Source organism: Coloeus monedula (genome assembly GCF_965178545.1).
Source record: "Coloeus monedula genome assembly, chromosome: 14".
NCBI lineage: Eukaryota > Metazoa > Chordata > Aves > Passeriformes > Corvidae > Coloeus > Coloeus monedula.
Genome location: NC_138794.1, coordinates 1,564,729 through 1,587,836, shown reverse-complemented (window position 1 = coordinate 1,587,836; position 23,108 = coordinate 1,564,729). Strand labels below are relative to the sequence as shown.

General features: G+C 44.4%; 1 protein-coding gene across 1 annotated transcript in view; it reads left to right on the top strand.

The window, feature by feature from the left end:
• Nucleotides 1–20,484, top strand: part of TNFAIP8L3 (TNF alpha induced protein 8 like 3) — a gene marked incomplete at both ends in the record, with an annotated part of 42,041 nt that extends 21,557 nt beyond the window's left edge. The window contains one exon of the mRNA XM_082290525.1: nt 19,922–20,484. Within this exon, the coding sequence (XP_082146651.1) occupies nt 19,922–20,484 (563 nt within the window). The remainder of the gene's footprint in view (nt 1–19,921) is intronic.
• Nucleotides 20,485–23,108: the final 2,624 nt, after the last annotated feature.

Sequence of the window (23,108 nt, the reverse complement as noted above, 5' to 3'; positions counted from 1 at the left end):
CTTCAGCACAGAACAAAGTGAACTCTGCAGCAGCAATGACTGTAGCCAGCTATGGAAGGGAGCAGGCACTCCCAAGGAGTCAGCACTCAATAGTCTGCTGCAGTGTTTTCAATGTTCTGTTTAATTTTGCAGATTACATAGCATTTTTTCGGTTCAGAGTGCTTCCAGTAAATTTAGGCTTCTAAAGACTTCACTAGGTTTTCATAATTACCTTTCTCACAGACATCTTGGAAAAAGTTCCTGGGTTTCTCTGGTCTACAGTCTACAGGACTCAGCCTAGATACGTAACTTTCTGTAATATACTTCACCCAGGAAATAAACCTGTGGAGAGCTGTGGAATTTTTTCTCTGTCAAGAGCTGGTACCAGCACGATACCACATGTGAGTAGTGGTGCATGATCTCCCTGTAAGCATCTGAGCTTCATCCAGTACAAGGAGGAAAGGGAGTACTTTAGGGCTTAGTGATTTTTTTTTTTTTTTTTACATTCAGCATTTTTCTTTTTAATTAATTTGTCTTTATTTCCCTGCTGATAAATTAGACATCGTGGACTTTCATCTGTCTCTTTGTATAACTGCACAGGCACTGCCATGGAAGTCAATGCTTTCAGCTCTGCACGCTTTACTCAGGTTTTTTAACACAGCCATTATCAAAGATTCAACATCACAAATATAAATAAGCTATCAGAAGTTACAGGCTTTGAAGCTTTGTATAACAACTGGTTCTAAATAAAAGCCAGGACTGAAGCACCAGCAGCAGCACTTGTATGGACAAGAAAGACACCTTTCATGTGGTGGGTACCTACAGAGAGACTCGTACTGCTCAGCAGCACATGAAAGGATGCTGGAGAGGAGACGTGTGAGACTTCACCTGCACGAGGTTAATGCTTCGTCTGTTTGAACCGTGAAAAAACAGGAGCAAGAACACAGGATGCTGAGAAGTTAAAAAAAAAAATCAACTCAGCCTGATTTAATTGGAAAGCATCACTTGGCTGGCTTCTTTAGTAATTGCTGGAAGCCATCCCAACTCTTTATGCGTTTAGAAGTGATACAATTCAACTCATAAATAATTTTTTAATAAGCGACAGTGCTCCCAAAGTATGTGAGTTAACCCTTCGAGTATGAGAAATAGGGTTGTTCCCTCCATGCTTCATACATTTAGAACATTTTATGACAACAATAATTCTTCTGTTGTATATTTTAGAAGTAGGGTGTCACAATAAATGTATTTGCTGTCCAATGAAATGACAAAGACTTTGGACAGTAGGTAATAATAAATGCTGAAACAATTAGTGTTGTCAGTCCTATGGTGTCACAGAGATGAAATTATCATTAGGGAAATCTACATAAGTGTATGCAAGATTAGACTTGATTAAGAGGCAGTCCTTGCACTGCAGAATCTAGTGGTGCTGTGTTGGCATTGAGAATAAAAAACCTCCTGAAAAAAATGTATATGTGTGTAACATATCTATGCATAAATTTATTTATACATTTGCTGGTGGTTTTGGTTTGTTTTGATGGTTTTGTCTGGGATTTTTTTCCAAAAGGACACCAAGTGTACATGACCAAGGTCAGTTCAGCTCTGTTAGTCTGAAGAGGAGCACTGAGCTGGATTCCCTATTGCACGGGGGAACAATTCACTTTTTCAGCCAAAATCTGTGCAGCAAAGCTAACTCAAACAGCAGACACAAGGAGAAAGGGCTGACAGCCTGGGAGATTTACAGGAAATCACAAGGAATTTTAGAAAAAATACATGCACTTCCAACAATATTTCAACCAGCCAACATTTTCTGTCAAAATAGATTAATAATTCCAGCTTATAGCAATGCTAGAGACAGCCCAGAACTTGTGATTTTCCCTGTTCTCAGCTGCATAAGTAGATACAGCCATAGCATTTGTCCAGCCTTAAGTCTCCTTAGGTGCAGAGTGGTTTTTGTTCTTCAGTCAACCTATTCAAAACAAATCTGATGAGGGGAGTGCTCCCCCCACGGGATGTAGAACTGGATGAGTTTGTCAGTGCAGGTGGAACTGTGCTGGTGTGCACCAGAGGATTTAGCTCCTTATTTTTAAGAAAGGCAAACGGTTTGAGAGGCTGGTTCTGTACCTTGGGACAGAGATATAGGAAAGACCATAGATTCTCTTTGATTCAGGGGTTATGTTTTTCTATGACTTCAGTGTAAATTTCAGCCATGCTCTGACTCACCTTTGGGATATTATTCAATATAGCTATTAAACATTAAGTTGCATGAACAGGGTCACCTTACAACTGGCAAAAATTTAGGACATATTTGGAAAGATATGAGGAAGGGGAGAAATCAATATTTTTTTAATTCCATTTCCCAGTAAGGTCTGTTCATTTAACTCAGAGCATACCCTATAAAATGACAAAGCTATTTACATTAGTAAGTTTAAGCAGCCTTGGCTGCGAAGTCCCTGGCTGTTAAAGAAGCGTGTTTTCATTAGTTTCAACTGGCTGTGGGTTTAAAAAAAGTAACAAATAGTGCTGAAAATCAGCAAGGTGCCAAGGCTGGCAACAGGGAGTCCCCTGAGCCTGCAGCCATTCTAATCAGGGTACTGCTGAAAAGCACTGTTCCGAGAGCTGTTCTCTGGCAATGGAGAGTGAAACGTCTTTTCATTCACTTCTTCCCACTCCAGTGGGGTAGTCAGGACTAACCGAGGAGAAAAGGCTCGTTATGGCAGCTGTTCAAAGGATAAGGATTTTATATTTCTATGTGGAGGTGGCCTTGGTGTTACCAACCCCTGGCAGTTTGTTACAGGAGCTCCAGAGGGTTACTTTGCTCCACTTACTCTTAGGTAGCTCAGTTCATTTCTGCACATCTCAGCTAGGGAAAGCAGTCCCAGCAGCTTTACTCTCTGGGACTCATTCATGAGAGTGCTGCATTGTGATGTTGCAAACTCTGCAAGGAATGGGAGGAAACTTTTTTCACAGAATCTTTTAAAAGACCCACATAAACCTTTGAAGATGAAAGTCCATTTTCCTTGTACGACAAAGCAAGGGGAAAAGATTGCACAAGCAGGGCTTGAAGAACGGAGTGTGATTATGGTTGCCCATATTTAACCAAAGTACATTAACCAGCCTATGTCATAAAAATGACAGCCAAGAAATAACATGGAACTAAGAGTTTCAGAGATCTTATAAATCAGGAGAGTTTGGCAGAATTAGCCTATTATATTTCAAAACTTCTGGGGTTTTTAAACATCCACTGCACATGTTTCTACATTCTTATCTCTGAAGCTGTTTTTTTCATTTACTGCTTTGCTGACCTATGCCTGTGGTCTCTTCACTTCTGAAGCAATGTAAAGATAATGCCGTTAAAAGTCACTCCTAAATCTAGCCATTGGCACAAATAATTTATATCCCCGTACTCCAGATGATTTCTATTCTTTTGTGGTGAGAAAAAAAAAAAAAAAAACAAAGGGGGAATGAGGCAAGAGCAGACACTGTAAGATTTCAGCTTGTTCCCTGTGAAGTTGTCATAGTGAAAAATAAACATAACTAAAAGAAATCAGAAAATAGTCCTTCTCTTCATTTGCTGGTTCACTCCCCAGTGAGGAGGATGAGAGCCTGAGACAGACATACTTTGTGAATTCAGGAGGCTAATGCAGACTGTAGCCACTGTGCAGTGCAGGGTTGTTCTCTGGTAGCTGTGGGAATTCAGGACGATAACACCCAGAGTCCCCTACAGAGACAAAGCATTCTGAGAAACGGGATGAAGTGCATCCAAAACCACTTATGGCTGGTTGGGATACAGCCCCTTTAAATAGTGAGTTCCCTCTAAAAGGATTGGGAGAGAGGACCTGCTGGAGGTTAAGTCAGTTCTGGATGAGAAATGTTTGGAGTCAAACCTAAAGTACATCACGGAAAAACAAGCTCTGTGTCATCATACACAACATCATAAATTTACTTGGCCAATTCAGGCCATTATCATTGAGATCAGTAAAAACTTTCTTTCATGAAACTCTGAATATAGCAAAAGAATTCTTATCTATGCAACAGGAAGCAGAATGGAGTCCTAAATCTTGTCATATGCAACCTTAGGATCTGCAGCTATTTCAGAGGCAGAGCCCCATACATCAAATGCTCCTCCACAAGGCAGTATTTTCTCCACCTTTGTGAAGAAAAAAAGAGCAAGTATTTCCTTTAAACATTTTGTTTTCTGTAGGTTATCTGAGCAGATTTCTAGATAACTTTTTCTTACCACAACATCTTGGCCATACATTTCAATTTTTGTGAATTTCTTTGGAAAGAAAATGAAGGGAAAAGCTGCCTCCAAAAGCATATAGTTTCATTAGTTGTAAAATAAAGGTCTTTTATGGGTAAGTGTAAAATAAGAAAGCAATTAAATGATACTGGAAGAAGCCCTTAGAGGAATATCCAGAGTAAGACATCCGAGTGTACACTTCTAGAATATTGAAATATGCCACATTCCTTTTGTAGTGTTGGACTGAGTTTTATTCTGGATTAAAGCAGATTGCTGTACAATTGTCAAGCATCTCTAGAATTTTACAAACCAGACCCATCAGATTGTAAAGGAGATTCATCAGGCTCCATGTGAGCAGTTTACAAAGCAGTATGGTTGTTATGATCATCTCAATTAAGAAACTCAGTGCTGCCCTGAATGAATTGTGGCATATCATCACATTGATAGATTTGTGTTCAGAGCATTGATGGCCTCACTTAACCAAAAGTTACTGGATACAAATCTCTCTTCAGCTGCTGTCTCAGGATGCATCCTTTGTGTGAGTTCCAAGAAGAAGATGCATCAGCCAGCCAGGAGCATGAACGTGGGACCAGAACACACAACAGCAGCTGACTTCCTCATTTTTACCCCACTCTTTCCATTGGTCAGAAATCTTGCAACCTCCAACATGCTGCTTGGATTTATAGGCTGTCTCTCACTAGATAAGATGCAGAGTTCTGGTATCTGGAGTTTTATTTCTTTGATAGAAGCTTTCCACAAGCAATTTCTTTGTATATTAAAGTCAGACAAATGTCCACTGAAGCAACATTATGCTACCACCACTGGGCTGCACTTAATGAGGGTTCACACAGTGGGAATGAGTCTGAGAGGCTCACTGGGGAGCCCATTTGCCATAAGAAAATGCAATTTTATCACAGGCATATTTTGCATTGGTTGTTAAGCAAGCCAGAAGGGTAAAGCTGCTGCGTGTGCTTTCTCTGTAAGCATGAGAGTATTTAGTATTTGGGGGAAAATACTGAAAAGGGGGCAAGTGGCAAACCATCTTCTGGCTTTAGGCTTGAAGAAAGGACAGACAGTTGACTGATGGGGAAGTGCTGCTCCTGAAACAAACCTTGAGAGATCTGTGGGCAGGGAGGGACCAGTGCTGCCAGAAGCTGAGGAAATGCAGATGAGCACAGGCAGGCCTGAATAGCACCATGCCAAGGGGACCTCAGCAGGCCCAGAGGAAGAGAACAGATTGCTGCAAAAGAAACTATTTGAATAGACTTGGGTGGGGAAAAGGAAAAAAAAATACTAAAAAAGAAAAGCAGGCCAGCTCTCTCTGGCAGCAAACCCAGCTTCTCTAAGGTGAGACCCACTGGGTTAAATTGCTGCTCAGTTATTTGCCAAGGGAGGCTTCAGCTATATGGAAGTGTAGGGCTTAACAGCGTGAGACTAGCAGCTCAGATTAGCACTGGTTAAAAGGAAATAAGAATAAACAAAAGGGCTCCTCTTCCAGACCTTTCCTGTTGAATATGTAATGTGTGATGTCTCTATGCAGAAGACTGCAAACATTCTCTCTTTTGGCTTAAAGCATCCTGGGAAACTTCATCAAATTAATAATGACTGTTAGTAAAGGTTAAATAATTATTTTAGAGTATCATTCAGCTTGATGATAGAGTTTATTGAAGTGTTCCTGCCAGCAGTTTGTTCCCTGTGAGCAATACCTATATTCAGAGCACAAACACTGCATTATCACTCTCTAGGCTTTCTGGTGCAAACCCACAGGAATCTCGAGATTATTTGGGTTTATGAAATAATAGCAATGAATGACACATACACAGTCATTCCTTTTTAAGGCTCCTGTCTCCCTTTAAAAGCACAGAAATGTCTCATTTGATCAAAGGCTCTCTGCTTTCTGCTCATTCCTTGTGTGTACTTAGATGTGAATGTCCCTGGCTTATGCTATGGCAATGGCAGGAGCACGAGCAGGAACGACAGACAGACCTTGTTGCAGGGAAATCTGAGCCCTGCAAATGCAGGAGCATGGGAATCCCAGTTCTCTAGACAAGTCTGTGATAGGGCTTGTTAGACCTCCCTCTCTCCAGCCCATCCCTGCCTGGCAAAGTCCTCTGTGGGCATTGCCTGTCTGCAGCAGAATGTGCCAGAACTGCTCAAATCCCTCTTCAAGAAAGGAATTAACACTTTTCCTCTTTGTATAAAAAGTTGAATGGGAAACATAAGATTGGGCAAAAGCCAGATTTTTCTTACAGAACTGATGAGAGCTGGGCAAGAAGTGGATTTTGTCACATTTCTTCGGGCAGAAAGAGCACTGAACCCAGTAGAGTTCTCGAGCAGGACTAAGAAATGCAGGATTAATTCTCTAGGAAAGAAGGACACACCAAGTCCTGCAAGGCAGCGAGAGGAAAGTAAGCAGTATTCTCCCTCAGGTGGCTGCTGGTCTATCTGAGAACGTTCCACAGGGTGCTCAGTCTTGGAATACCATGTGAATTCCAGGAGCGATAAGATGGGTCTAAACTCACCTTTGGAAGCTTTCTAGGTCAGCCTCAAGAAGCTGCCTATGCTTAGAATGGCTCCAGAAGGAGAAGTAACAGGCCAGTGCCTCTGCTTCTTCAGCAGGTACCACAGATACTCTAAAAACTCATGCTGGAGATCAAGGAAGGGCTGCATTGACCAAGCTCCCTCAGCAGTGTCAGGTGTGTGGGTGGAATGGGTTCCTGTTGCCGGGCTCAGCGTTCCTCGGAGCCGAAGGCAGCGGCTCTGCTGGCAGCTGGAGCAGCGCGATGGCAGCGGCGTGTGGGCTGTGCCGCCTTCCTCTCTCTGGGAGTCAGCCTGGGCCACAGTCAGTCCTTGTGGAGCCTCTCTGCAGAGACCGACGTTGCTGCTGCGTTCCGGGGTTTGGTTTCTGCTTCGCCCCGCTGGCTGCTCTCGGCGCCCGCGCATCGGCCCCGTGCGCCTCCGGAGCCGCGGGCACGCCGCGTTCTGTCTGTCTGTGCTCTTTGCTGAGGTTTGTCCTGCCAGGCTTTTCTTCAGGTAATGCAAAGGCAGTGGTTTTTGGTTTTTTCCTATGCAAATTCAGTCCTGACTCCTTGGAGCTGCAATGTTATATAATGAGGATACATGTGCATCCATCCATCCATATATATATATATATATATATATATATATATATATATATATACCCCCACACAACACATTGCTGTTACTCACATGCCTCAGAATAATGAAACAGACCTTCTAAGAACTGTCCTGACCATTTCAGTACTTTCCCAGAATCTTTTCCATTTCTGCTTTCCTGAAATAAAGAGTTGTACTCAGAGTGACTTCAGCACCACGGGTGGTTACAGCCACTGCTGTTACAGTGTTATTAGAGACTGATCACAGCAAAAGCATCCCTGTTATCAGTGTTTTCCTCCTGGCATGATGTGTTTTGCAGTATGCATACACACAGCGAACAAGGTAAAAGTACAAAACCAGATTATCTCCATTAGTGTTTATCCTCTGCAGGAGCTGTGACTGTCAGCTGTTATTGGTGCTGCTTGGGTCAGTCACCTCACTGTGAAGATATTGATGCCATGCTTAGCAGTTTAGTTTAAACCCATAACAAGGAAACTACCATTTGTAGTCAGGTTTCCCCTGCTTTTTTTTTTCCCCCACTATAAATTCAGGACTTTTTCTTTCATTGGTGTAAGACACTAAGACACTGTAAGTTTTGGCAGATATTATTTGTGCAGATTTTGAACCGAGGAGGAACAGAATTGACCTGCAGTTCTACCTTCCCAGGTGTTCTGTCCTTCCAAAGGAAATAACCTTTTGCTTGTACTGTAAGGCTCAGCTTCATTAGCCTAGACTAAGGTTTCCACAGTGGTGATTCTTTATGGCAGGACTGCAGAGGACAAGTATGGAGAATACAGCAGGTGGTCTGGTTCATGTGGAATAGATAGATATTTTAGTCTGTGTCTTGTTTTTCCACAGGGGTGGAAATCATCACATATTCATTCCTACTACTTTGTGCAGCTTGATCAGATGCTTGACCTGACACTGTAGACAAGCAGTGCGGAGCAGATCACCCAAAGGATATATTAAAGTCCAAATCAGACTTCATTTTCAAGGAAAACAGGGTTATAGATCACATCTGAGGCATAAGGCAACACGTTCCTACCAATAAATCCCCAATCAGATGCTCAAAAACTTGTGAGAGATGGAGAGTGTGATGAATCCCAGCTGCACTGACCAGCATTAATTTTTTCCTTTGGTCAGGAGTTTTCCATTCAGAATCTGGGTTGGCCATCTCCCCAGCAGCTAATCCTTCTCTAGGGACAGGGGGAAGGAAAAAAAAAAAAAAAGGGGAAAAAAAGTTACTCAAGGATTCTACACAGCCTAACATTCTGCAACTGTAAAAATGTCTTTTCTTTTGAATAACCAGGCAAACAGTAAAGCATTGTTCAAAGCAATAAGTACATGGAGACTCTTCTAGTGGTGTTGTCCTCTTTGGGGAACAACACTAAACAGCGAGCTCTTCTTCCTTCTATCTATTCATGTCTTCTGTCTTTTCAGTTTCATCTTTGCTGTTGTTGACAAATACTTTCCCAGTGCTTTCAGACAGAAAACAAGGCCCTGGTTTCCCCTTGCGTGGAGGATATTGACACACTGAGCTGTAGAGCTGTGCAGAGCTCCAGTGCTCATATGTAGGCAGCTATTTCAGTATAGCTCAGGCTTAATCTCCTCTCTGTTGAAGAAGGGGAAAAACCCCTAAACTGCAAGGAAAAGGAACTTACTGGTCTCTGCTTGCCAGCAAGAAGCCAATGACATTTAAAAATAAATTTTCTCTTTTAAACTTGTAACACCACTAGTTCATTTACAGCTATACCCCTGAACTAAACTCGCTGTAGGTGGATTCTGCAGTATCAGTCCTGGGGGTTATAATCAAACAGCACACGGGGTTTGTTGCAGCAAGGCCACGATGGGATTGTCTGTTAGAAGTCTGTAAGGAAATGGTGGAAAAAAACAACAAAAAAACCTTCAAATGAGTTAAAAGAAACCAGAGCAGGCATAATTCGGAAACTGATATTATCAGCAGCTCTTGCTCAGAAAGGAAGGATGGTCTTAGGTCTTTTATGAACTTGCACAAGCAGCATTCCCATCTGGTTTTGTGCTGGGCTCATAAAGCTGCAGCACAATCAACAGCTAATTGGGGCTGGGTGAGACAAAACTGCTTCAAGCAGCCACAAAACCCTCACTGCCACAGTGGAGCTTGGATCTGCACCTGAAACCTGCTGTAACAGTTCAACACCTGGCTCAGAAATGCTGGTGCTGTCTCCACCCTGCAATGGGACACAGCACTGGGGCAGAGGGAACAAGGGATGCTTGCTCTGGAAGGCACAAGGAGGGCCACTGGCAGTGGGAGCCATGAATTAATGCAGAGCATTTGCTTTACCCCAAAAGACTTCACAAGTTGCAGCAACTCTTCTGGATCTGTTTAAGTCCTTTTTTACCTCCTGCACATTCTCAGGATAGGAGCTAAAATCTTGGACTGTAGTCAGTGATAAATTAGATGCCTTTACAAATCGAGGCCTTTGCATTCATGGAGGGAGTGAAAGCTGTGATAAATACACAGAGACAAGCAGCACCCACATACCTTGTAAGTAATGATTCTGTGACACAGACAATATAACTAAGCATGACTCAAGGGGAGGATTCAGGAAACCATTTCTTTACTAATAGACTTACACACCTGCAGAGCCACTTCCAGCAATAGTTTTGGGTTGGGGTTTTTAATGGGATTTTCTGTTTGGTTAGGGAATTTTGTTTGTTTTGTTGAGGGTTTTTTGAGGGGGAGGTTTGGGGTTTTTGTTGGGGTTTTTTTGTCGTTTAATCTGTTAAGGAACATCAATCCATCACAGGATAAGCCTCACTGGAAGCTCCCTTATGCTCCTACCAGGCTCTCATGCTGGAGCAGGTTTGACATCTTTTGTTTGCTTAGTGACACATCTCAGTCCTACCCTTCCAGCTGTAAGACAGCCACAGCTGTGCCTCTCTGTGCACTGTCAAACAGCTGCTCCAAACGGGCTATAACCTGTAAGCCCTCCCCTTCCAGAGTTGTGAGCACTGATCAGCACCTTCAAAATACTTTTTTAATTTAGCTGACTCCCCCAAAACACATGCACAGAGAATAAAAATTAGACAATAAACAGTCTATGCAAAAGGCCAAGGAAACCTTGTTTCATTAATAGTGTTAAACATGTTGTGATCAGTCTGCAGCATCTGCTCCTGACTTAGCAAAGTGTGCTGCTGTCAGACATTTCTTGCCATTATTGTCCTCTTCACCTTCCCCTCGTTTGAATCTGTTCTCTGGTATAAACAGAGTTGGGAAGCCTGGCTGGAATTAAGTGTGGAAATTAACATCTCCTCTGGGGTTTTTATTTAGGGACCAACAGTATGTTTTTCCAGTTGTACCTAATATCTGGCACTGGTTTATTCCCCTTCCACCCATCACCTTCTTAGTTCAAAACCAAGTGGTCAAGCAACCAAGTACCAAATTAGGAAACCAACAGCACACTCTGTCCATAAAACAGTATCTCCCTCACTTGCCAGATACACGGATGCCATTAACTGAAATCAAGCTTCAAGAGCCTGTCTTCCCCTCCACCCCCCTTCCCTTGGCCTCCCCCACTTCCACACACCCTGTTAGGTGCTACCCAGCCCACCCAGCCCTCTCACTGTGTCAGGGCACTCAATGCAAGCAGAGCAGACCCAGTGCTGTTGTCAGGGCTTCTGCCTGTGTTTAACAGCCAAGCCAAAAGCCCCACGAGCAGAGTGAAGCACAGTTGTGCTGCTCACACCACAGAGAGCCTCGTCCCACGGAGGGGAGCGTCCGAGCAGCGTGGCTGGGACAGCTCTGCAGGGGTGGAGCTGCTCACCCCCTCCTCAGAGCTCAGCTCACACAGCCATGACCACTTGGTCAGCAGCAGCTGGACACCTGCTGCAGCTGTGTCCTGGTGTGGGTTCTCTGGAGTTTGTTCACCCTGGTGTAGCAGAATTACTTCCCCCTTCCCATTTTCTGTCGGCTATTTCAGTTTCAGGGCATCTTCAGACCAGCTACCCTTGGGGTCCCGATTGCTTGCTTTCTCATGGAGTTTTGTACATCCCCAGAGCATAGGCGTGGTTATTTTTCATGCCATTCTTAATATATTGGAGCCAAAAATAGAATTATTCTATGTAAAAGGCAAGGACGTTTTATCTCTGGAGAAAGAGCAGTGTAGTGCAACAGCAAGCAATTTGAAGGCACAAAAATAAACCCTCAAAATTTTCTTCCTGAGAGGATGAGAAATGGGTGGGGGAAAAAATAGAAATTGGTGAAGCAGTACCCAATAGCCTGTTCATAGCTGCACTTTAACTATTTAAAGCACACAGATTGCACCGAGGTCTTGTTTAATACTTAGGGCTGATATTGCGGGGCCTTGCTTTACTAACAGCATATTATTTTGTTCCTACTGGGAGCAACCAGCTCCTGCATGCTAAAGAGACTTCTTTGGAAGGGATAGAAAGCTTTTGAGCTGCAGAAGCCCAGGGAAATCTGACCCTCCCGTTAACCAGGAGTGGTGCCTGTGGTAACTGCCAAGCACCAAGCCCACAAAAGCACAGATGCCTCCACAGCCTTCCTCTCTCCCTCAGCCTGCCAGAGGAGGGGATAAAAGAATACGTGAAAACCATATACATCCTGATCAAGAATTCAAATCATTCGGGAAACTGGACTGAAAGCCCCCAAGACCAGTGCAAGTGTCACAATGTTCAAACAGCTTTTCAAAGTTTTTGTTCAGAACAAATCTGCCTCTTTGGAACCACTGCAAGCAAGTTCTACAGATCATTGACAAAGAGAAGCTGCTGCGACGATTGCATCTGGATGAAGCAGGACAGCTGCAAGAGCTTGAAAGGTTTCACATGGCTTTTAAACAATACTTTGGCAAGAGAAGCCTTTCTTTCCTGGGTAATTGTTACTTTAGTGTGGAAGAACGTGGTGGTTGAATCCTTTCAAAGAAGCCTGCGAGCCTTCATTCCTTAACAAGATAATTGTTTATCATTCATTATATGCCTGATGCTCCCCAAGAGCCTCTGTCCCTTCTAAGCAATAAACAACCCCTTAGCACATATCAAAGAACTCGTTACTCTCCTGTTGTGAAAATTACATGGCTGGACATTAAAACAAGCATAATTTTCCTATAGAGATAATAATTATTTGACTAATTGGGTATTTTTGCCACATAGTCCCCATGATAGCTTCTTTTTTCCATGCAGTGTCTTCTTGAAAGGACAATGTAAGAAATGTGGTAATTGTGGAAAAGGCAACGGACCTTCAGCACAAAATGTTTCAGACACTGAAGTTAAATTCTTCAGTAGTTCCTGCCCAGGATTTTCTATAGAGCCTAAACTGAGGGGAAAAAAAAACCTCACAGACAATCTGAAGGCAAAAAACTCCCAGCCAATTAAAGATGCCCCCAAGTGCCACCAAGGCGTGGGCTGCTGGGGTTTGTGAGCTACCCATGCTAAAGTAAGATCCAGCTGTAGTGTTTTGGGCATGCCTTCAGGCCTCTTTGGTCAAAAGAAGTCTTGTAGAGTAAAACTAGCATTTAAAAAACCCCCACACTAATGTAGTCATAAACACCTGTCTCAAAATACAGGAACAGGATCAATAGGACATTGCAAGGGGTAGTAACCAATCTTCCCTTGCCAAAACTCTGCTGTCAGTGGGGAAGCTTTTCCTCTGGCAGTGTCAGGCAGAGCTGAACGAGCCTTTTCTGGGACAGGGATGGTCACTCTTCTCAACGAATTTTGCCATGAGCTTAACGAACTGACATCAAAAGACTTTGAACCTGTTTATAAAATACAGTGGTCAGTTTAACAGAACCTCTTTTAGTTGTATAGTAAAGCTTAGAAACCCAAACACCACAGTATTTTACTCTCACTCCTGGCAGACAGACTTTACCTCCCGAGCAGTTTCAGGTAACAGCAAAGCCTTGCTCACACCCTGGGCGTGCCTCAGGATGCTGTGCAGGCTCTGCATCACTTACACTCCCTGCCAGCTGCCAGGAGCTAACCAGATGTGTTTGGTACAGCCCTTTGGTTTGTGGGATGCTGTGCACAGAGGGGATCCTCCCTGAGCCCCTTTGGCAGGGAGTGCTTTCCTCTGCCACCGGCTGGATGCAAGTTTGCAGGATATGGCCAAGCTTAATGTCTCATTTGTAATGTCAAATAGCAGCCATACAGAATCCCAGCGTGCTGTCAGCTGTGCCATATATTCCAGGGAGTGCCTGGGAGGGTTTCCACCCTGTGAGCCAGGCTCAGCCCCGGGACAGTGCTGTCATCCACACACCTCTTGCCAGCCACTGCTTTCAGACACAGGAGAGGAACGCAGCCGAGCAGTTCAGTTCCCAGCCAGCTACCGGGGGCAGAGCTCAGCCAGACCCTCCTTGGCAACTCCATCAGGGCTGATGGAAACTGCAGCTGAGCTCCTGTCCCCTGGACAGGCTCCTGGAGGCATCACCCAGAGGACAGCAGTTTATCTGCTCACGCTGCACTGCTCCTCTTCTCTTTACAGAAGGGGCCCCCCAGCCTTCCACCACCTCCTCCAGGTATTGAAAGGCAACTCCAGTATAGTGCTAGAAAAGTGAATGCCAGATACAAATCAGCAGCAGAAATAGGACTATCCTTTGGAATCTCCAGTCCCCAGGTTCCCAGACAGTGCCTTTTCTCGTGGCACAGTTGCTGCTCATCTAAAGCACTGAAAGGAAAAATGGTCTTTTTTCCATTCAGTCATATTTCCTCTGTACAGGGCTGTCGCTGCCATTTCCAGCAGGTCCAGCTTTTGCTTTCAGACGTTTGGGTACTGGTACATTCTCCCAGGATGATATAATTATCAGTCTGTAATCTCCTGTTCCAGTACGGATATGAGCAACCCTTTTATGCTCACAGTAACAATTTAGAAGTGTTAAAGTTTGAGCACTGGGCCCCTGGTGCTTACACATGTTTAAGTTGGCCCTCCCTGAAAGCTGATGTATTCCATCTGGTCTATTGGATTTCTTGGCTTAAAGTTACTGGAAACACTGAATGTTTCTTCTGCAGTGATCCTGTAGCTGTCCAAGAGTAATACACACACCCAGAGCTCGTGCCCGGGCTGCTCAGGATTAAAACACTACAGGACAAGTGGTTTTAGTGGACTTTTTTTCCTGTCTGCTTTTAGAGCTATTTTGAAATCCTAAGTCCTGCGGTTCACGTTTCTGATCAATCTTCTAACGTGTAAGTGAGGCTTGATGGAGAAATAAAACACACACGTTTGCAGCTCATTTCCTCTAATATTTTGCCTGAATTATGCAAATTAAGCAACTAGATTTTTTTTTTTGTATTTATGTCAAGAAAAGGAGCCACTACAGGCAACTCTTTAGGTTATAAAGAAGCAAGCTGCAACACAGTAAATTATCAACACGAGAAGCAATGCTGGATTCACCATTCAGATATCCACTACAAGGCTTTACAACCCAGCTGCCTCATTGCCATCCCCAGACTCCCCCGGCTCAAGGGCAGGTATATCACTAAGTTAAAATACACAGGTGCATTCAAACTGGGTCACACAAGTCATTAAAACAGCACATTCCTACAACAATTTTCACAACCCATCTATCTCACACTGTAGCAGACTCTGAGAGCATGCCTGGCCCTTGGCTTGGTCCATCTCCCACAAGCCCAAGCAACTGCTAGCAGCTGGAGGGATGCCCACGTTTCCAGCAGCACTGCTGACTCTTAGAGCCTGTCTTTTGCTGCAGAAGCTGTGCTGCATTTTAAAAGTGAAGATTCAGGAGTATTAAAAATATTTCAGCCTCTTCATCATCTTTACTTTCTTATGCATTTCCATCTTGTTCAGTTGAGATTCAGCCCTTTGCTCACTTCCAGTACAGCTGGAGCACAGATGCAGGGAACCATTTCTGGTGCCCATCACCTCCCATTCCTGCCAAGCTGCTTCAGACCTGCAGCCTCTTCATGACTTTAGCTCAGACCTTTAATTTAAAACAGCTCAACTCACCTCTCCAGGATGCTCTCAAGTCTACTCAGTCCCCTACTCCGTGCACTCCCTGGCTGGAAAACACAGCCACCCCGACTGCTGGGAGCTGGGGCCACGCTCAGCGTGGTGGGAAACGAGGCAGAGGCTCCACGTGTGTCTCACTTGAGAGCAGGTGAAGCCAATGAGGTAACTGATTACCCAGGACAAGCTGCAGCAGGCACTGGGGTAGCAGCTCCCAGTGTCAGGTGAAATTCCTTTCTCCAAGCCAGCCTGCTGACACAATTAAAAATGCACTGGACAACCTCCACAGAAACCCTTCAGGTCAACTCTTCCTCTCTCTTCTTTTGTGGTGAAGCCACACTCCCTCCAGAGTTCGCTTCAACTCAACTTTCAGCCGTTAGCCAGGGGAGAAAATATCCTGGCTGCAAAATGGTATTACGGCTTTGAGTAAGTGGCTGACTGGGAGGGAAATGGATTCATGTGCTCAGGAGGCTGGTTTCCATATCCTCATAATTGCTTCCAGCAAATGTTGATCATTCTCCCTCCTCGGCATGGTGGGAGCATCTTCTGGTTGACTGGATTTGCCGTGTGTTTTGTACAAAGTGGCTGAATGGGGATTTACATAAAAATAGTATTGCTGAGCATTTAGTTCTGACCATTTTGTATTTGGTACAGCCATCTGCAATCAAAATACTTGGAGAATATTACAGATGTTCTTGCACTGTAGTCTCAAAAACTCCTAAAATGTAAAACTCTTACTAGAGTTGCCAAACTTTTTCTGCACTTCTGTTATTAAGCAACTCTGTTATTAAGCAATCGTGTTATTAAGTTTAGTGGATGTGAGACCTCTTTGCCACGTTCAGCACCGCGTGCCAGGAGCTGGGCGGTCACTGGTGGGGAGTGGTGGCCTGCCCTGGCCGTGGGACTCCCTGGGCACAGGGAGCCTCTGCCCACCCTCCTGCCCACAGCTGGGCACTCGCCATCCCCCTGTGGGAGACGGGGCTGAAGAGCTGCAGCTCCTGAGGGATGGAGGATTGCTGTGGGATCAATCCCATCACGAGGGCCTTTTTAAACAGCTTTTATCATACACAGCTCTCGAGGTGACAGACAGAGGCTGAGAGCAGATCTGAGGCAGAACTGGCCCTTTCTTTAGTAAAAACTAAGATGTCAGATTTTCTATAATGGAAGCTAATCACTACCCAACAAAGCAGTGTGCTTGGAGGGTCGTTTTTCATTTTTAGCCTTGGTGTAATGTTCCTGAAAGCTAATAGCATCTATGATGTTGTTGCTGATTTGTTTTGCTGTGTGGAGGAAAGCAGAAAATAGAATTGCTGTATGTAGGAGGTGAAGATGTATTTTGTGTAGTGAGCAATGTGCTGCAGTAAGAAAAGGCTGCCACGGTAAACACGCTGTCCCCACGAAAGCCTGCATGTAATCATGTGGCTAACCACCTGTGATCTTCGAAAGGCAGGGCGTCACCTGGGTGTCTGAGCACAATGCGGGTTTGGAGGCAGGAATCCAATCTATCCAAACAGCCTCTCCGGCTCTCCAGCACACGCAGAGCCTGAATTCGAGCAGAGCCCCTTGTGAACAGCCCCGCGCCGCTGTCTGGATGCACGAGTGGGCTGCTGGCTGCCTTCTTCCCATCCCACACGCGCTGTCTGCCTCCAGCAGCAGCGGCTCGGGCAGCGGAGCCACGGCCGGGGCTCTGCAGAGTGCCCAGCCCAGTGTCCAGGCAGGCAGCTTGCTGGGGCAGGTGGAACGCTGCCCTTCACCTCCTCCCGAGCTCGTCAGCAGCTTCCTGACACGGTGGAGGGCCCGTGGCAGCAGCTTCTGTATCTAACAGACACCACAGTGCACAAGAACCTGTGTCCCACCAGGCTCTGCCCCTGCCCGCTGGAACCTCTGCGCCTGGGATAAGGCACATGGCAGCCACGGTGGAGAAGGTAATTCCCAGCTCCTACAGCCCGTGCAGTGCAGAGAGCAGCACACTGGAGTCAGGGGAGCAGAGCGTGCACAGAGGATTTGGATGTGCCTGGTTTCTGAGGGCTGGCATGCCTGGGGAATGCACATGCCATGGGAGCATGGGATGGAGAGACAGGAGCACAAAGTGGGGAGGGAGCCACAGCAGCAATGCAACAATACATTTCTTTATTTTACTTTTAGAAAGATGAGCAGGAGCTCAGACTCATGCTGTTAAATAGCAGATCCCACACTTGGGACTCGCCATGGAAAAACATTCCAGCCTTAACATTCAGTTAAACTTGGCCTGATGCTTTCCAGCTGTGCTGCCCCTTTCACAGCCTGCACCTTTCCCTGGGAGCTGTGGTACCGTTGCCTGAGCTGCCAAACCCAGGGATGTCCCGGGAAAAAGACCCACGTTTGAAGGTCCCACTGCTCAGTTTTGTGGATAAGACACAGGACTTTGGGTACATGAACATATATCATACTTTTTTTTTTCTGTGCAAGACATCCCTCCCGTCTTAAAAGCTCATCAGAAGCTTTTATGTGCTAATTCAGCATCCAGCTTTGTCTCAGAGATCACACAGGTGGGAGGGCAGCTGGATGTGTCTGTGTTTAAGGTGCTGGTGGCTCTGCTGCTCCCAGCTCCCCCCTGGGCTGTGTGATGGGGACAGGATGTTTCACTCACCCCAACTGCTGCCTTTGCTTCGAGCCACAGAATTGCAGCAGCTCTGCAGAGCTCTCCCTGCAGCAGAGCCGGGCAGGGCACGAGCCAGCTGGGCTCTCACCTGGGCAAAGGGACACGAGGCTGAAGTGTCGTGAGCTTCAGTAAAATTAATATTCTAAAAATCTACTGCAATTAGTTTCAGGTTTTGATCACACCAGATACTGAACAACTGCATCCACTTGATTAATAGCAAACACTTACTACAGAAACAGACACTAACAATCTACCATTTCAGTGTGTCAAATGCACATAATTACTCATCACGGATACTATTTATATACCCACGTTCTGCTAAGTGAAAGAATGCTTTCATCCTGGTTTTATCATTTCTAGATTAAATCACAGTTTTTCTATTTCCTCCAGACAGCAGCTCAGCCCCACAATTTTCTCTCCAAATGACAGGCAATTCTTTTAAGCACATTGAATTATTTTTTCCAGGTGGTGGTTCAGTTGAAATTAAATGTTACTCTTTAACATTGCTCAGCAGCACACAAAGATGACAACTTCAATATTCCAGCCAACTTGAAAGTCAGAATTTAACCAGAGGACTTTGGATTCAGAGTGTTACTTACTCCAAGTGAGCACTGGCAGCCAGCACCCCTTTGTCCTGGCATGAGGGTGTAGGGAGCACGGGGACGAGTGACAACACTCGTGTGCTGAAGGCTGGAGAGGGTCTCAGAGCCCACCCCACCAACTTAAAGACTCACTGAGGCTCCACAATCAAATAAGCACTGGAAGATTTGATTTTTATTGTCATTTTTAATCTCTTAGTGGTTTGATTTCCCAGCAGCTGGTGAAGGACGTGGATAACTCCATCCCCCTTGGAGCAGCCAAGGCTGTGGTGTGGTGGTGAGCAGAGTGAGGTCCCAGCTGGCAGGGAGACACGGGCACCTCCTTTGCAGGAGCAGAGACTGAGAGCAGATGACAGGGAAAGGCAAGGAAGGTGTCTTGGAACAAAGACCAAGAACAAGGAACCTTGGAACAAGGCCACTCTACCATCACTCAGAGCTCACTGGCTGCCCTCCCCAGATACACACACTCATCACCACTTGGCTGCAATGATAAAGTGCCCTCTGATCCAACAGAGGCTTTGCTGCCCCTGTATTAACCTGGATAATTATTTCATATCCATATTTCCTTTACTTTGTCCACAGAGGGTCAGTTAGAAGCAAACATTAATGTGAAGAACAGAGGAAGGTCAGATTAATCTCTACCAAGAATTACAGAAGCTCATGGGATAAAGCCCAGCAGGAGTGTGCTCAGGTGCTCTGCTGAGTGAAAGGTGCAGATATGAGTAAAAAATCAAAAATCCCTAATATTTGTTTGATAACTGTAGAGCAAATAGCTCAGATGTTTTTGTCTGGCAGGAACCGCGTGCACTGAAGCACCAACATTTTATAAAAATCATATTCTGTAATTTTACAAACTGGTAACAAGAGAGGAAGGCATTGATACTACAGATCAAGGCAAAATAAACCCATGCTCGTGAAGCTGCTTAGCCCAGCCGTGGAACAACAGTGCCTCCCAATGACCAGAGTGTAACTCTGAAGGTTCATGCATTGCTTGCCACTATCTCATTTTGCTTGTCTCTGGTATTTCATGTATTATTTCAACCACAGCATCTCAGTGGATCTCTCTGCCAAGAAAGCTTTCCTATTGAACTACAAAATTAAAAGGCTATCAAAGAATCAGCACATATATCCCCTGCCAGAATATTCTGTTCTTTATTTGCAAGCAAAAGCCCTCAGTGACAGCAAGACCTGAAACATGCATGTGTGAAACTCCAAGGATACCTACCTGGCTAGAGGGCGTTGGGAGTGTTCTTGCAGCCGTGGCTGCTCTGGTCAGTGCCACAGGCCAGGTCTCAGTTAAGCATATCGGTTCTACTTTTCTTAAATCATTGCAAAAATAATTCACCAAATAAAATTAACATTTCCCCTTTTTTTCTATCCCAAACCAGGTCCCGATTATTTCAGCTCCAAGAATCTCGCACTGCAAGCCCAGAAAAAGATCCTGAGTAAAATGGCAACCAAAACCATGGCTAACATGCTCATCGATGACACAAGCAGTGAAATCTTCGATGAGCTGTACAAAGTAACAAAGGAACACACCAGAAACAAAAAGGAAGCCCATAAAATCATGAAAGACCTGATCAAAGTGGCAATAAAAATCGGGATCCTCTATCGAAATAATCAGTTCAACCAGGAAGAGCTGGAGATTGTAGACAAGTTCAGGAAGAAGCTGAACCAAACTGCCATGACAATCGTCAGCTTCTACGAGGTCGAATACACTTTTGACAGGAACGTGCTCGCAGAACTGCTGAACGAGTGCAAAGACCTCGTGCATGAACTCGTAGGGCGACACCTGACCGCGCGCTCCCACGGGCGCATCAACCACGTCTTCAACCACTTTGCGGATGTGGAGTTTCTGTCTGCCCTGTACAGCCTGGACGGGGATTGTCGGCCATACCTCAAAAAGATCTGCAATGGCATCAACAAACTACTTGATGAGAAGGTTCTTTGAAACTGCGCTCAAAGGCAAGAAACGAACCAAAAACTTCTCTCTAGAACTGGCCAACCTTCATAAGCCATGGTAGGCAAGCAAGCTTCCTCCCCATCAGTCTTACTGCAGTCCCCAGCAGGGCCCAGAATGTGCTCACCAGGCTCATGATGAAGTGGAAAACTTAAATCAGAAAGCTATCGATTTTACTGTTTTGTTCAGATCATTCAGTCTTTTCCAAGGAGCAGAGTGAACAAGGCTGCTGATGTATATTGTTCAGAAACAGATTGCTACTCACCATGATCTCGCTAGCTTTGTGTTCAAGGCTGAACATGCAAACAGAAAGTAAACTCAGATGCATGGCTGTGTAAAAATAGACAGATGAAGGCAAGAGCAATGCATGGAATTTACCCCCAAGGCCCTTGGTGCATATATTTTTTATTATTTCCACGCCAAATGAAAAAGCTTTGACAGAAAGTAGGGCTGTAATGGATTAAGTTCACTCCTTTCAAAAGGATCAGGAATCAATATGAGAAAACATCTCTGATTTTACATGGTATATAAATCTAATAGGAGAACAACACATCATACAAACTGAAGTGGGAGAAAATCTAAAGAACTGCTCAATGAAGCAACAGTTTCATCAGTTTTGTTTTATACCTGCTAACAACAGAGAGAAGGTTTGATTTTAACTTGAAAAGCAGCTCAGTGGTTTGAGCTCAAAGGTAAATAAAGTAGTACAGCAGTTCCCCAGCTCCCAGGGCTTGTGTACTGGGTTACATCAGGTGAGGTCAGGCTGAAGGCTGTGCTGCTCTTACTGTTCTGCCTGACAGAACAAAATGCTCTTTGTGAAGATTTTGAAATTGCCCTTGTGAGGAGCAGCACGACCAAGACACCAACATTTACATCCCTGATCCTCAAAGTACTCAGCCTAGGTACAACTCTTGGTTTAATGTGCCCATGACATTTGTGCCTACAGTAATCAGAGGTGGGATACAAAGGAACCCATCCACTATTCTTGCAGTGCCTCCGAGTGTAGCATATCCACAAGTCAAAAGAGAACAGCCTTAGTGACTCTGGCGAGTTTCTGGAGTGAGTTTTTGTTCAGAATGTTTTCAGTGACTTTTCCTTTTTTTTTTCTTTGAAATAAAATACACTGATGTATTCAAACTGAAAACATTTTGCAAAGAAAGAGTGGGTTCTGCACAGTCGTGGTTGGACACAGGGAGTGGGGGAGCAGAGCAGATGCTCCAGCTGCCACTTGCAGAACCTGGGTAAGTGCCAACTGACCCAGAGTAAAAAACATTCAGAAATCTCTCCTTGTCCTCTCCATTTTATCCTCCAGACTCATCTCTATCTCTGATACTGCAGTATCAGGAGCCCTCTCCATTCAGCTGACACAGAGAGCAGACAGAGCCATCATCTGGGGGTAACACCTTCCGTATCATGTATACTGTAATAGAAAGATGCATGCATCTGAACATTGACAAAGACCAGAAAATGTATTTGAAAGCCATTCCTCTCTAGGGGAAGCTTACAGGGTTGATCACTCATTACTTTAGGATAAGACAAAACCCATCTTTTTCATTTAAATAAATTGTCACATACTATGGTATTAAGAGAAAACTGTTCAAAATTCTTATTATCCCTCTGTCTCTCCTCACCCCAGAATAACTATCCTTTATCTCTTGCAACAATAGTTTTTACTGTCATACTTTATACAGTTGCAAATACTCACACCCAGGTCATGTACTCACTTGGGTTGTCCTAGATGGATTTTGACCCGTTCCCAGGAAAATTCATTTGAAGCACAGTAAAAGTGAAAGACATTGGCAGAACAGTTTTTAACGGTGTAAATTTCCCCCACATAGTTCCTTTAACCATTAAAAGTAGACTTAGTAGCAATGAAGATGGACAACTCCTTTGCAACACAGAAATGAAACAGCAACACTTGGGGTTGCAAGTTCAGCCAGTTGCAGAGCCATATTTACATGCCTCATTACCTGCATTTCTTCCAAGCATGTACTTGTCAGCTGATGCTTTTGAACAGTATTTCTTGTATCCAATGCTCCTGTCCCAGTGCACATGTCAGATTTTGTGTGTTTCATTCGTGGCAAACAAACCTGGGTTCTTCTTTTAAAGCCAGAAAAAGAGATTATTCAACATTCAAGATGTCTAAAGGAAAGGGATATCCTGTATTTGTGACTTTTTGTGTGTTGCAAGTATCAATATTCAGATTCTGGTATTTTAAACACACCAGCTGAACATCCGTTGTTTTATTTAAAAGTAATCTGAGTAGCCTTAAGGAAAAATATGTTTTCAAGTATTTCTCATACTTGCATATCCTGTGTATTCATTGTTTACTTTTGTACTTGTAGCTTGGTATGTAACAACATTGCTAAAATATGGGCAATGTTCAGGTCACCTTAAATATATTATGTATTATCACATTTGTGGATTAAAAATGTGTGATTACTGCCCTTTTTGTTTCCTTTTGATTTATTTATCCTACCACCTCTGTTGTATCACAAGCACGTCAGCAGCAAAGGAGCAGACACCACAAGCCCAAATCTCACTCTTCCAAAGTCCTTCCTGCAAGTTTCCCATTGTATGTTCAGCCCAGTTTAGCACGACGTGATTTAAGGTGG